The 13,779-nt window shown below is 41.9% G+C and overlaps 1 protein-coding gene across 1 annotated transcript; it reads left to right on the forward strand.

The window, feature by feature from the left end:
* The first annotated feature begins 6,053 nt into the window (after positions 1-6,053).
* On the forward strand, positions 6,054-13,111 carry LOC116213808 (ankyrin repeat domain-containing protein 13C-like). Its single transcript, XM_031548884.1, has 4 exons — positions 6,054-6,338; positions 6,471-6,640; positions 6,804-8,576; positions 12,463-13,111. The coding sequence occupies exons 3-4, from the start codon at positions 6,981-6,983 to the stop codon at positions 12,787-12,789; spliced, it is 1,923 nt and encodes a 640-aa protein (XP_031404744.1). The 5' UTR covers positions 6,054-6,338; positions 6,471-6,640; positions 6,804-6,980; the 3' UTR covers positions 12,790-13,111.
* The last annotated feature ends 668 nt before the right edge of the window (positions 13,112-13,779 follow it).

Consider the following 13,779-nt stretch of genomic DNA (forward strand, 5'->3'; position numbering starts at 1 on the left):
ATTATTCCGCTCTAACTCACCGTGAGTTTAGGGAAAAGACCGAAGAACTGAAATTCAATGCACGCTCTCACTGAATAGGGCGTTGGACCCTATGAGTGTTGATTAGGGCGTTGGACCCTGTGATCGATGATTAGGGTGTTGAACCCTAATATTATTCGGCCTATGGATCAGGCTCGACCCGCATGGCAAACAGGTGCGGAAAGATAACACGCAACATGTTAATAACAGACAAGGTGTTTGTTATTGTCGAGTGTACGTGTTTTAACAAGTTTATTGATCCGGGGTATTTTGGCATGCAAATCCTACCCTAGACAAACAAGCACGTGCCAATGTTTTAGCATTCGGCTTTGGTTTGAGAACCTGACATGAGAGTCAAATCTCGTGTGTGTAGTTGTTTTTACAGTGATTCGGTGTTGTGACACTGAATTACCACTGAATTAACCAAACTCGTGCTTTGACTCTAGATTTGGAATCTAGAATTCCTCCTAACCCTTATCTAGTGTCTGGTTAGGTCGAGTGAAAGGTTAATCCGCATTTTGCATGTTTTCTGACAGAGATAACCGTTATAGTTACCCGAGTCTATGTTAGGATGACAGAAACTCATCAGTTAGATAAGAAAAGGCTATGCAGATGAACCTGCACCTGAACAGGTAGCCCGTTCTTATCCCGTACTGTAGTGTTTCTGTCATGCTAGCCCTAAGGGTGTCGCTGAATTGTGAAAAGACGATTTTGCCTTTTATTTGAAAATTGTTTTCAGAAAAGGGGAAACATCGCAGTGCGGGCCACCTCGGCCTGTAGCCGGTGTCGACCAATTCCCTAGATCGTCCAGAATTGTGCAAGAACCCCGAAAAAGCCAAAGAACCGGTCGATCTGCCCGGAAGTGATCTAGAAAAATCTTATGTATCCTGACCTGAGTTACTTGGAATCAGGTAAACATTCAAGTTGAGACACAAAAACTCTTTTCATACGTCCATGCTACATCGGACCGCGCGTTTCGGGTTTTGAAATTTATAAGTTTGAAAAGGGCACTAACGTCATTTGATAACTCATCGACGCGAGTTATCAGTTAATGGCCAATTCGTGTAAACTTTATCAGTGTGAAGTGGGTTTAATCATGTAAGCGTCCCGATTAACCCGTTTGTGGAATTAATGCTTAAGGGTTGTGCCGAATGCATTAATTATGAAAACGATTCGTGACTCGGCGACCAAGACGATTCCATAAGGATCCAGGATAATTTGGTCCAATGACCGAAACTACCCTTGTAACCGAATGGACCCGAATGAGTCATCGATACCAGAATCCATGCATGATTTGTTTTGAAAAGACATTTTTATGCGATATTGCGACGATAATGTAAATTGCAAATTACACAAAAGCCGAGAACGGACTCAAAACGGGAATAGGAAGCCTTATGCAACTCGTACGAGTGTAAGAGACTCTCGGTTACTTCTCCTTGGAGATAGCCGAGAGGTCCCATGGCCCGAATGGGGTTCCACGAGGTTTCCCCATCTCGTTTCGAATCATTTCTCGCATGCTTAAATGTCAAACATGATAAATGACACGATTAAACGAAAGTCAGTGTTGCCATGATTTGAATAACGCATTCGAACATGCAAACATGCACAAACAAGTTATTTAAGGAATCGATAAAACAATACCGACTTCATGCACGTGAGAAAATACGATGAAACTCGGGAATCGAACTTGGATCGGGTCAAGAAGATCGTTCCTTGCCCGAAAGGAGCAAGAGAGCATTCAATCACCTCCCCTAGAGGGAAACCCGGGAGCTCTTTGCCTTTCCCGGGTCGGGATGTTCTTCTCGACTACGATCCAAGTGTTTCCCGACATGCTAGCATATAAATCAAGGATAAATATGCATGATATAACATGGAAAGTGCATAAAGAATAAAACTTGGAAATAAAACATACATAAAACCCCTTATAACTCCATAAACGCAATGAGAATGTAAAAGTCCTAGCTCCTATAAGTCGGGAATGGCCATACCTAGTCCTGATATGTGGGATGGGACCTTCAAGAGTCGGATGGGACCTTCAAGAGTCGGGTTGGACCGTTGATGGGTCGGGTTTGGGCTGTTTTCCGTTGAACAGACCCGAATGGCATCAAACAGACCCGGCTGAAATACTGGACAGACCCGACTGGCACAAGTTGGGTCGGACGTCACCACGGAGGCTCCCGATGGCATTTGGAGGAAAGGTCAGTGGCTCCTGACTCCTAACTGATCCCCGGAGGTGACTGTGGTGGTCGTTTGGTCCCAGAGTTATCGGGTCGACCCGTACAACCCTGCAAAGATCACGGAAAACAGAGCACGTCTGGAAATTCGGACCCGTCTGGCACCAGTCGGGTCGGACGTCGCCACGGAGGCTCCCGATGGAATTTTGAGGCAAGGTCAGCGGCTCCTGACTCCTAACTGACCCCCGGAGGTGACTGTGGTGGTCGTTTGGTCCCAGAGTTATCGGGTCGACCCGTACAGCCCTGCAAAGATCACGGAAAACAGAGCACGTCTGGAAATTCGGACCCGTCTGGTACCAGTCGGGTCGAACGTCGCTACGGAGGCTCCCGATGGAATTTTTGAGCAAGGCCAACGGCTCCCGACTGCTAACTCACTCTGGAGGTGGCTGTGGTGGTCCTTTTCCAAAAAGAGTCCTGGATCGACCCGATCTACAAGAAAACCGTACAAACAGTCAGAAATTTCGACCCGACTGGGCAGTCGGGCTGTTTCTTCTTCCTGGGGTTAAACCGACGGGTTTTTCTTGAATTTCTTGACTCCTTGACACCCTAGGGTTGTGTGGTTGATGGGTTTTGGTAGCTCAAACCGACTTGGAAAGGCTTGAAACCCGGTTTGTCATTTTTGACCCCGAGAAGGACCAAATCTGTCCAGATTTTGTTCAAGGCTGGTTCTATGGTTTAGAGGTTTCAAACTTAAAATATAAGTTCAAAAATGGATAGAGGGGATCAAGAACATGTGGGATATGAAGTTTGGTAAAGTTTTGATTTAAGCCGGGATGGATTCCGACTTAAGACTTTGCCTGGTTTTGCTTAGTTTCTGCTTGCTGGAAATGGCTGAAGCTTGCTGCGGTTTGCTATGGAGTTTGAGAGCTTTTGAAGAGTGAGAAATGCTAGAGAGAGAGTGCTTGAAGGTGTCTGATTAAGTTAATGACTTAGAAAGTATATATAGGCTATGCTTAAGTGCAATTAAGTGAAGAAAAGTGCAATTAAGGGGCATGGATTAGGAGATCCGAATTTGTTTAATGAAGGAAAAAGATATTCTTGCAAGTGGCATTGATGGAGAAGAGATAAAACATTAATGAGCATTGATGGGGAGTTGGAGTGCAAGAATGAAACACTTAGATACTTTAGGGGATAAGTGTGCAAGTTGTCTTCTTATCTTCATGGAGATGAAGAAGACAAAGGAGAGGACACCTAGGGCAAGGATGGGGCGGCTAGGCCTGATCCGTGGGTCCCACGACCTATGAGAAGAATCCGGGAGAAAGCTCGGGTCTCGATTGGTCGTGTATTCGAAGTTCGTGGTTCGAATTGAACGTTGAATTGTCGATATGCGCGAGAAAACGGGTTTAATGAGCCTGAGATTGGCATTTTTCATGGAGAAATGCCCCGGAAGCATATGAGGCTCGGAAGCCGGTTTTGCTCATTGCAGATGACCAGAGCGAAGTTGTCCGCTTCTGACAGCATATCTTGTGTCTGCATCTCACGTTGGTCATTTTGACATAGATTGTCAGACAACGTGAACAATTATCCCTTAAGCTGGTAATGCTAACGTGGGGCCGGAGACGTCCTAGGAGGCCGAAACTGGATTTCTCAGGATGATTTATGAGTTGCTTGAGCACTCCGGAGATTACCGTAATCTTTGTTTGTCGAGATCAAACCTCCAAGGACTTGAAAAGTGTATCTGAGACCTCTAAAGCACTGCTCGGGAGGTCTAGATGAGTCGTGTGATTTATTCCGACGATTCCACATTGAGCCTTGAGAAGGCTAGCACTGTGTAACGTAAGCATTTGGCGTCAAGTTTCCCCAAAGAGGACCTCCGGATATGGATTTTCACTGAAAATGGCCATTTCCGCTCCTTGGAGGTTACTCGGGAAGCTGAAAAGGGTTTTGCTGTCTGTTTTGCCCAATCGTGAATGTCTGCTAGAGTTTTCCGGGCAATGCGGTATGAACTTCGTTTACCGTAATTCTAAGAGACCATTCTCCGGCTATGCTCTTCTGAAGAAGGATATGCTTGTTTTGCCGTTCGGAAGTCATTTGAAGTGTCTGTGTGACTTCCAAGAGACAATCTGAAGCATTGTTCATGCTCTGTGTGCTGGTGGGGTATGGCCGCGTCTGATATTTGGAATTAACTTTTCTCCAGGAAATCGGCATTTTTGGACTTCCACTGAAAAGTTGTCTGTATACAAAAAGTTATTCTGTATAGAGCAGATGATTTGCAAAATGCCTTTGGGGACACTTTTTATCTATTTGGCATTGAAGTGGATTTTTGAAGTCCAATATTGGCTATCTTCCGACGACCGAGCGAACTATCGGAAAATAGTACCGTCCGTGTGATACACTGAAAATGCCGGTTTTGGACATTGTTGAGCTCTCTGGTTGCTCTGTTGCCTTTTGGTGACCCCTGGAGTCCTTCTGTCACGTCCATGGGTCATTTGCTAAATTTTGCCGACTTGATGATGAATAGTGATGATTTTTTTTCTGCCGAGCCGTTTTCTGTATTCTGCTTAAGTCGTGGCTTGGATCATTGCTAATATCGTTGTTTGGAATGATGAGCCAAAATGGGGTGTCGACAGACGATATACTCTGAAAACACCGGTTTGGATGCCGTCTGGGCTTCCTGTTTACTCTGTATGTTACTGGATGATTCTGTATGTTCTTATGTCGTTTGCTTGAATCATTTGCTTATCTCTGTTGACTTGAGAAAAAATAGCAATTTGCTGCTCTGTCGAGCTTTCTTCTACATAGATGCTCAAGTCGTAGTCTGGATTTCTGTTGATAGGCCTCGCCTGAACTGGTGGGCCAAAATGGGGTGCTGACACCCTTCGCAAAACTCATTCATGTCTCATTTTGCTTCTTTTATCTTTGTGGTAGGGGCAATAGTTCCTAACACATCCAAAGAAGTGAGAAGAAGACGGCCATTGGAAGTGCCATGTGGGTCATTGCGATCAAATTGGGATATTTCTAAAAGTTTTTTACTGCATCCTCTACTCGAGCACGCAATCAAAGAGATGCAAGCTTGGGAGTGTCCACCTTCCCAGAAATGCGTGACGGACACGTGCATGCGGGCTTGATGAGAGCACATTCGATTCCGTACAGCTACAAGGCCGACTTTTACTCTTATATTTGTCTCTAAGGTCTCATTAGGTTGTTTATTACCTCAAGGTTATGCCAATGGCTTTAAACAAATTGTATATCACCTTACTAACCTGTACCGAATTGAGTAATTCATCCCTAGGAAAACCATGTTTGGCCTTTTATTTACGGGTACCAAATTGCAGACATGGTGTCATAATTCAGAAGTTACATAATTTAAATTTCTATTTGGTTTTACTTTTAGTTATATTTACTTATTTAGCAAGTGGAGTAAAAAATAATTTGTTTCTTAAAATTAATTCTTTGATTGAATATTATTATAGTAATAAGTAACTTTTGACGGGAATAGGGCCGCAAGCTTCCTGCTTTCTGGCTCGCATGCTGCCTTCCCATTTTGGAATCTGTGGCTTTCTCTCTGACTGTCAAAATTTCTTTTCATCTTTTCCAATTCATTTGTTTTCCCATTTCCCAGTGGGAAGGTTAAAAAAAAAAAAAACCCAAAGACAAGAACAACCCTCTTTTTTTGATAGTCGACAAAAACAATACTCGTTTTTTTATAGTCGACAAGAACAACACTCTTCCTCTTTCTTTTTTTTTTTTGGTAAAGACTCTCTTCCTCTTTCTCTCATCGTAAAACAATAACAGCAGGACTGTCTAACTGTGGTTTTTTTTTTTGAATGTCTCTTCTTCTTTCTCTTCCTGCTTTTTTTTCTTATTGGGTCTCTTTATTGGGTCTCTTGTTGTCCTTTTCTTCCATCTCTCTCGTTTATGAATCGATTTTGTTCCTTGCAATGCGTCAAAACCCCCCATTTTCCTTTCATTCAAATCTCACTTCTTTGACTCGGTCTCTCTCTCTCTCTCTCTCTCTCTTCAGGTCCCTTGCTTCGATTCTTCTCCTAACAGGGCGGTGGCGAAGAATGTAAGCAGGGAGAAGAGGAGAAGTTTTGCCGTCCTTCCTTCTGATTTGGGGCTGGCTTGGATGTTGGGGTTTCGTTGGTACCTTTCTTGATTCCACATCTTCTGTAGCTGCTTTGTGCCCTTCCCCAATCCCCCCCAAATTCCCCCTCCTGTTTCAGTTTCGGTTTTTCTATTAACATATAATATAATATATATACACATTATACACAGTGGATTCGAATTCACCACCACACCCACATCCACATGCATGTTCTGGGGTTTGTCTGATCTGGGATTGGATCACAAGGATCCCCTTCCTCTTCTCCTCCTCCCTTTCAGAGGGAAGAGAGAGGAACAGAGAGAAAGTGGGCTCCTCTCGTTACACAAGGAGCAGGTGGAAGGTGAGCTTTTCTTTTGCTCTTTTCCATCTTTCCCGGGCAGGGCTTCGGACCCATTATTGCCCGCCCCCTCCCTTCTGTGGTGGAAGATAAGATTCTTTGCTTAGGCTTCTGATCTCAGTTGCTCTGCTCTCTCTTCTTGTGGGTTTCCTTATCCCCTTTTCAGGTGGGTCTTCTCTTCTTTCCAATTGGGGTCTGCTCTGCTTCGTATGCGAAAGCTGTCTTCTTGGAGTATATGAAGTAGTGGGCATCTCACAATTCGAATTGGCTTGAACCAAGAAAGAGTCGCTGAATCTGAAATTGCCAGTAGATTGTTGCGAGAGCTGTTCCATTTGAGGATATTATGGCAGGGATTGATGTTACTAAATTCGCTCACAGCCCCGTCCATAGTGCGATTGCCACCAGGGATTATGCTGGCCTAAGAAAGATCCTTGGGGCCCTCCCTCGGCTTTGTAACCCCACCGAGATTCGCTCTGAGGCCGCATCACACGCAGAGGAGGAGAAAGCTGATGCCATCTCCGCTGTGATTGATCGCAGGGATGTTCTGAATCGGGATACTCCCCTCCACTTGGCTGTGAAACTCAGGGATGAAACTGCCACTGAGATGCTAATGGTGGCTGGGGCAGACTGGAGCTTGCAAAATGAGCAGGGGTGGAGTGCTCTTCAAGAAGCCATATGTAATCGCGAAGAGAACATTGCAATGATCATAGTTCGCCATTATCAACCACTAGCATGGGCCAAGTGGTGCCGGAGGTTGCCTCGTTTGATTGCTACAATGCGTAGGATGCGGGACTTTTACATGGAAATTACATTCCACTTCGAGAGCTCAGTCATTCCATTCATCTCTAGGATCGCCCCCTCGGACACTTACAAGATTTGGAAGCGGGGAGCTAATCTACGGGCAGATATGACTTTGGCTGGTTTTGATGGGTTTAGGATACAACGGGCTGATCAGAGTATACTTTTCTTAGGAGATGGGTCTGAGGATGGCCGGATCCCGCCTGGTTCATTGTGTATGGTCTCACACAAGGACAAGGAAGTGATGAATGCCTTGGATGGTGCAGGGTCTCCGGCAACTGAGGAAGAGGTTCGACAGGAGGTAGCTGCGATGTCCCAGACAAATATCTTTAGGCCTGGAATTGATGTCACACAGGCAGTTTTATTGCCACAGCTGACGTGGCGCCGCCAGGAGAGAACTGAGATGGTGGGTCTATGGAAGGCCAAGGTGTATGATATGCACAATGTGGTCGTTAGCATAAAGTCAAGGCGGGTCCCAGGTGCAATGACCGATGATGAGTTCTTCTCATCTTGCAATGAGAACGAGACAGAGGGTGAGGAGCTTGATGAGATTCTAACCGACGAGGAGAGGAAACAGCTTGAGGCTGCACTTTTGGATTCAGCGGAAGAGAATGGTGACGGTATGATTGGGCATCGGCATAGTTGTTATGAGCATCGGGATATTCCGATTGAGGATATGAATGGTTGTGTAAATGTAGATATAAAGCAGGAGAAAAAAGGATGGTTTTCAGGATGGAGAAAGCGGGAACCTAAGGAAGTACAGAAGAAAATTGCTCCTTCAAGGAGTTCTCTTTGTGTCGAGGATAAGGTCAGCAATTTGCTTGAAGATTCACCTTCGAGGAGTCAGAGCAAGCCTGGGAGGCATTCTGTGGAGATTGTTATGAGGGGAAGGGATAGTAAACCATCTTCTTCTTCATCTTCTTCTGCAATTTATGAGAATGGTCATAGACGGAAGGACGTAGCACGGGAGAATGAATATAAAAAGGGTTTAAGGCCTATCCTTTGGCTTTCTCCCAATTTTCCCCTTCAGACTGAAGAGCTCCTGCCTTTGCTCGACATTCTTGCAAACAAGGTCAAGGCAATCCGCCGGTTGAGAGAATTGCTCACAACAAAGCTTCCAATGGGGACTTTTCCAGTCAAGGTAAATTTTCTTTTAAGGCCGCAACTGTTGATCTTAATGTTACTTGCTGTTGTGTTCTGAGATTTATTTTTATTTATGTTTATATATACTTTTTGAAATGGGATTATAGATGTTGGCCTTTTTCTCGTGTAGTGTGATGCAGCATGAGATTTAGATCTCGACTGTTTATAACCATTGAGGACTGATTTTTTAATTGGGCTACCGTGTTCAACTTTAGAAGGGGCAAAATAAATTAACCGGTAAATTTTCAGTATGGAGAAGGAAGTTGTTCGTTACTATTGTCTTATGGTAGCTTGTGGCTTAGTTCTGTGGATTGATATCATGAAGAAGGCTCTACCTTTTGCATTGATGGTAAGTCATCCACTTGAGAACAAGTATAGGCGTCTTTACGAGTCTTAACTTATGAAACTCGACAGGATGCTAATGCATTGATCATATGTGATTCCTTTCCTTTGGTTGGATATATCTAAGGTTGGATGTTATGTCCTTTCCCAGGATAGTTACTATCAAGCTAAATGAATATATGCCCGAATGTAATGGGAAGAAATTGATGATATAGTAATAGCCTAGTTACAGAGATAGTTAAAGGGTTAATTTGATAGGATATAGTACACATATCTAAACTAATTACTTAAACTCTTATCTTCTTTCTGGAGTTATGATGATTTAACTATGTAAGAAAGGCTAATACAACCTGTAATTAGAATAGCTACAGGTCGAGCAGATCATGATAAATCAAGCCATAGTTGTACTCTTACAATTCTATTTATGTGTATTTGGCTCGTATTCTGTTTGGTTTTGTGACTTATTTCGAGTTTATTAGTCTCCATTGGCTTGGATATCTCTTATTCCCTTCCCTTAATTTTGTTGTAGAATCTGGCTAACTTGATGTATATTTATATGTTTTCATCATATAAATTCCTTTCCTGTTCATCATCCATTTAACGGATGTAGAAGTTGGGAACTGCATGAGTGAGAGATATATATATATATATATATCTTTAATTTTACATCTGCCTATTGTATGGTTTGTGGCACATTTTGGACTTTCAAAGTGCTGGATCTAAGGTGATAGTAGGACATCTTATCCTCACTTTTTCTGAACACATCATCTGCAGGGGATGTATCGTCCTCTTTTTTAAATAAATTTTTCCATCTCAAGATCGTCATGATGAAACCAACCTTTTGAAATCCCTATTATTCAATTGACGACCAATGTCTTATTGGGCTAAAATGAAGCATATATGTATATACATTATTAATTTTCTTCATAAAATAATTCTCCAGTTTGAAAGAAGATAGCATTAATGTACTAAAGAAATTCTTGAAAGACTAGACAGTTGAAGCACTCCCACCAGATTAACATTATATCATATGTCTATGAATATATTTTAGTATCACTGATAGGACTCTCTTGCTATTGGCTGTGGAGAAACTGAAGTGACTGTCGGATGGAGCATGAAAATCCTTGGAGCTATACATAGTGTAGCAAATATGATCGTTCTTTGAGTGAATTTTCAAATGGATAAGCAATGTTAGTTGGGTTCGCATGCAACTGATTGCTTTAGGTAATTAGGACACATCAAATAAGCATTGTCACGCTATCAAGAGAAGTTTCCAAAGGGAACTTCTTTGATGTTATTTTAAAAGCGATTGAAATAACTGCTTTCCCGTTTACATAATACCCCCTCTCATACGGGACAAGTTTGGTTCTTGGGTAGTAGTGAAGATCAAGAATTCTAGATAATTTCTTGATCGAAAAGTGAAACACGAAAAGTTTTTTGGCTTGACCTGAGCTCGATGAAATCTATTCTAAAGTTCTTTTTTACTTTTATACAAATGATACATTTATGTTCTACTTAAACATGAGAATATGTTTGAACAAACAAACATCTGGGTTGATACAAGAACTTTGATGGGGTGAAAGCAAATAAAATTTTCATGAGTGTGGAGGTGCAAAAACAATTTCATGAAAATGTGGTTATATGCATGTCATCCATATGTTTTAATAGATGAATTTGTTCTTGGGTTTTGCCATGTGGTATTCTTAAGCAACAACTAGTGATGTTTGTGCTCTTTTTGTGACAAATAAGCTTGCATTCTGAGAAAATGATTTGATGAGCCATGTGCTATCATTTACTTTCTTTGGGAGCTGAAATTTTGTTCTTCATAGCATTGTTGGCATAATTTCATAGATTCATTGGTAACTCGCTGATGTTGTAATCCATTGGCATGCTAAAATGTTCAGATTCTGATTACGATATTGTAGTCATAATTATTATTCAAGTCAGGGTCAGTAATCTGGCAGTATATTTAGCCTATCAGTCAATTTTGCAAAAGATTTTTTACGGCATAATTTGATTTTTTTCAAACTAGAGGAGGACCCTCATGCTTGACATCGATATTTGCTGTAAATCATTAAGTATGTTATGCATTTGGAATTGTATCCCTCCTATTGCTCAGTAGTACACTTTCCAAAGGGGGACATTGTGGTAGCCATTACCTGATTTGTTTATCAAGCACAATGAAATTTATAAGCAGAATCTAAGGGATAGATATAGGCTACTTAGCATCATTCGAATTTTGTGGTTATTGATAGGCTTAGTGCAATACTACCGAGCTTACCGTAAATTTTCTGGTGCACAATCATGGTAAATGATAATCAACCTACAGGCATTGACGTAGATCCATTTGTGAGTGTATTTTTCCTTTTGGTTTTTTCTTGCTAGTGAATCACAGGTAACTATTACCTAGCATGGACTGCCAAATACGCTATTCAAGTTGAGCATTTAGGGATTTATTACTTCAGCTTTTCCTTTTTAGCTGACCCGGAGAAGACAATCAAAGTCTTGAGTGGAATTGTAGGAATTATGACGGGCTATTGAAGAAACTTTATATGGTGCAAGCTGTAGCAGTTGCACATTATACCGTGCAGAAATGTATGCACGTTTTGTGGTGCTCAATGTTCACAAGATCATATGATATTCACGATCCTAAGGTTTTTAGACAAAACATGACCTAGTATCTGACATGGAGTGCAGGTTATCCTTAACTTAGTTCAAGCTTCATCTGGGTTGAAGAAACAAACATCTGGGTGTTCCTCTTTGTTCTGTGTGTTCTTTAATCAGTGGTGATACGTAATGGCAGAAGTCGATTGTGCGCTATATTTTGTATATGTTGATATCGCAGCATTAAGCTTAAAACTTTTAGTCTTAATATTCTCCAAACGCAACACTTGGTTCTCTTTCATATTTTACGATCTTTTCCCTGCTATTTCTGTGCTGCTTTTCTCGAGTGAATTAAGCCTCGTTATATTATCGCCATTCAATTTTTCGGAAGGTGCTGCATGGTGAATTTGAGGTCTTGAGTTTATTTGTAGGAATCATGACAGGGTATTGAAGAAACATTCTAGTGCAAGCTGTAGCAGTTGCACATTATCCTCATGCAGAAATGTATGCACGTTATATGCCCTCAATGTTCACAAGATTGTATGATATTCACGATCAAGACAAAGCATGATGTTGTAAATGACATGGGAATACTGGTTATCCTTAACATGGTTCGAGCTTCAGTACCTTGCTTTTTCCTCTCTGGCCTGTTTGTTCTTTCTTCAGTGGTGTGGTTGTTAGTCCATTGTGTTAATGGCAAAAGTTTAGTGTGCGCTACATTTTGTATGTGTTGATATCGCGGCACTCTACAAGCTTTAAAATTTTTAGTCTTAAGTCTCTTAATGCAACACTAGTCCTCTTTCATCTTTTTTACGACCTTTTTCACTGCTACTCTGTGCTGCTCTTGCTCGAGTGAATTAAGCCTCAAGATATTATCTGCATTTGATTGTAAAATTAATAATGGAATATTAAAGTTTTATTCTTGCATGCCAAACCAGGTCGCTATCCCAGTAGTCCCCACCATCAGGGTGTTAGCAACTTTCACAAAGTTCGAAGAGCTGCATCCGTTGGATGAGTTCTCGACGCCCCCCTCAAGCCCCACGGGCCGAGAGAGCCCAGCAGTGGCCCCACAGTCGTCGAGCTCATCTTGGTTCCAGTGGATCAAGGCCCCGTACAATGGTCGCACATCCTCTTCCTTGGGCTGCTCCAGCAGTCAGATTGACAACATCCAAGACCCGTTTGTGATACCCTCCGACTACACATGGGTCACTGCAGAAGCAAAGAAGAAGAAGATGCAGGATAAGAACAAGTCGAAGAAAAGGTAAGAAGTCTGAGTCGTTGAGTCATCGATGAATAGATAAGAGTAAAAAGTCGGGGGGGAGGGGGGGCGGGGGGCGCCGTCGCTGGTGGTTGTATTAATATTCCGTGAAGTGTTGTTATTAGGGTTCAAGTTCATGACATACTGAAAAGAAGAAAGGGGAGAGCAAAGGAATTGGTGTTTTCTGTAAAGATTTGTTGGCTGGTTGATCTACCGTCGTTATTGTTGTAAACTTCTGGGATCAGGAAAAAAAGAAAAAGAAAATAGAAACATTTATTAGTGATTCTTCTAAACTATATTTTCCCTCTTCGTTGGGTTTTGTCTCTTAATGGGTGTTTGATTTACTTCCCATGGTTTTTCTTTTCCATTTTTAAATTTGTGCTTTTTTCCATCTCTTTTGAGGGATAATTTCTCCCTTTCTACTATTAACTAGAGGTGATATGGGCTATGCTGGACAAATTTTGTGTCAAATACATATAACCCAAATATGGGCACTTAGATTTCCCTCAATCTAATATGAACCATTTATTTTTATAAGTTGTAAGATTTCAAAAGCAACACTAAAAAATTGCAATCTGCTCTCTTTATTTATTTTTAGGTGATAGATCTGCTCTCTTTATTTTAGAAAATGTGATATTTGTCCATGATTCTTTTCTTCAACGTTCAATCCCATCACAAATTTGGGCTAATAACGTGGATTTATGTTATTGCATCATGTGTGATATTGAACCAAATCAGTTAAGGAAATCGGTTTATGAGAATCTAAACTATATAGTTCAATTAAACGATTTCAATTGAATCATCAAATAGGCTTAGAAAATAAAATCAGTTAGAGCCACCATCTCAACGAATGTCCATCACCGTCGCACCGTCGTCAGGGTCGAGTGGTGCACAATGACCTTTGGCTGTCGAATGGAATGTCGATTGGCGTCTCTGAGGTTCCACCACTGCCGATCGACGACTGAGCTCAGACCGGCGTCTTTGAATGCGACATCAG

The sequence above is a fragment of the Punica granatum genome, chromosome 7, assembly GCF_007655135.1.
Source record: "Punica granatum isolate Tunisia-2019 chromosome 7, ASM765513v2, whole genome shotgun sequence".
Classification (NCBI taxonomy): Eukaryota; Viridiplantae; Streptophyta; class Magnoliopsida; order Myrtales; family Lythraceae; genus Punica; species Punica granatum.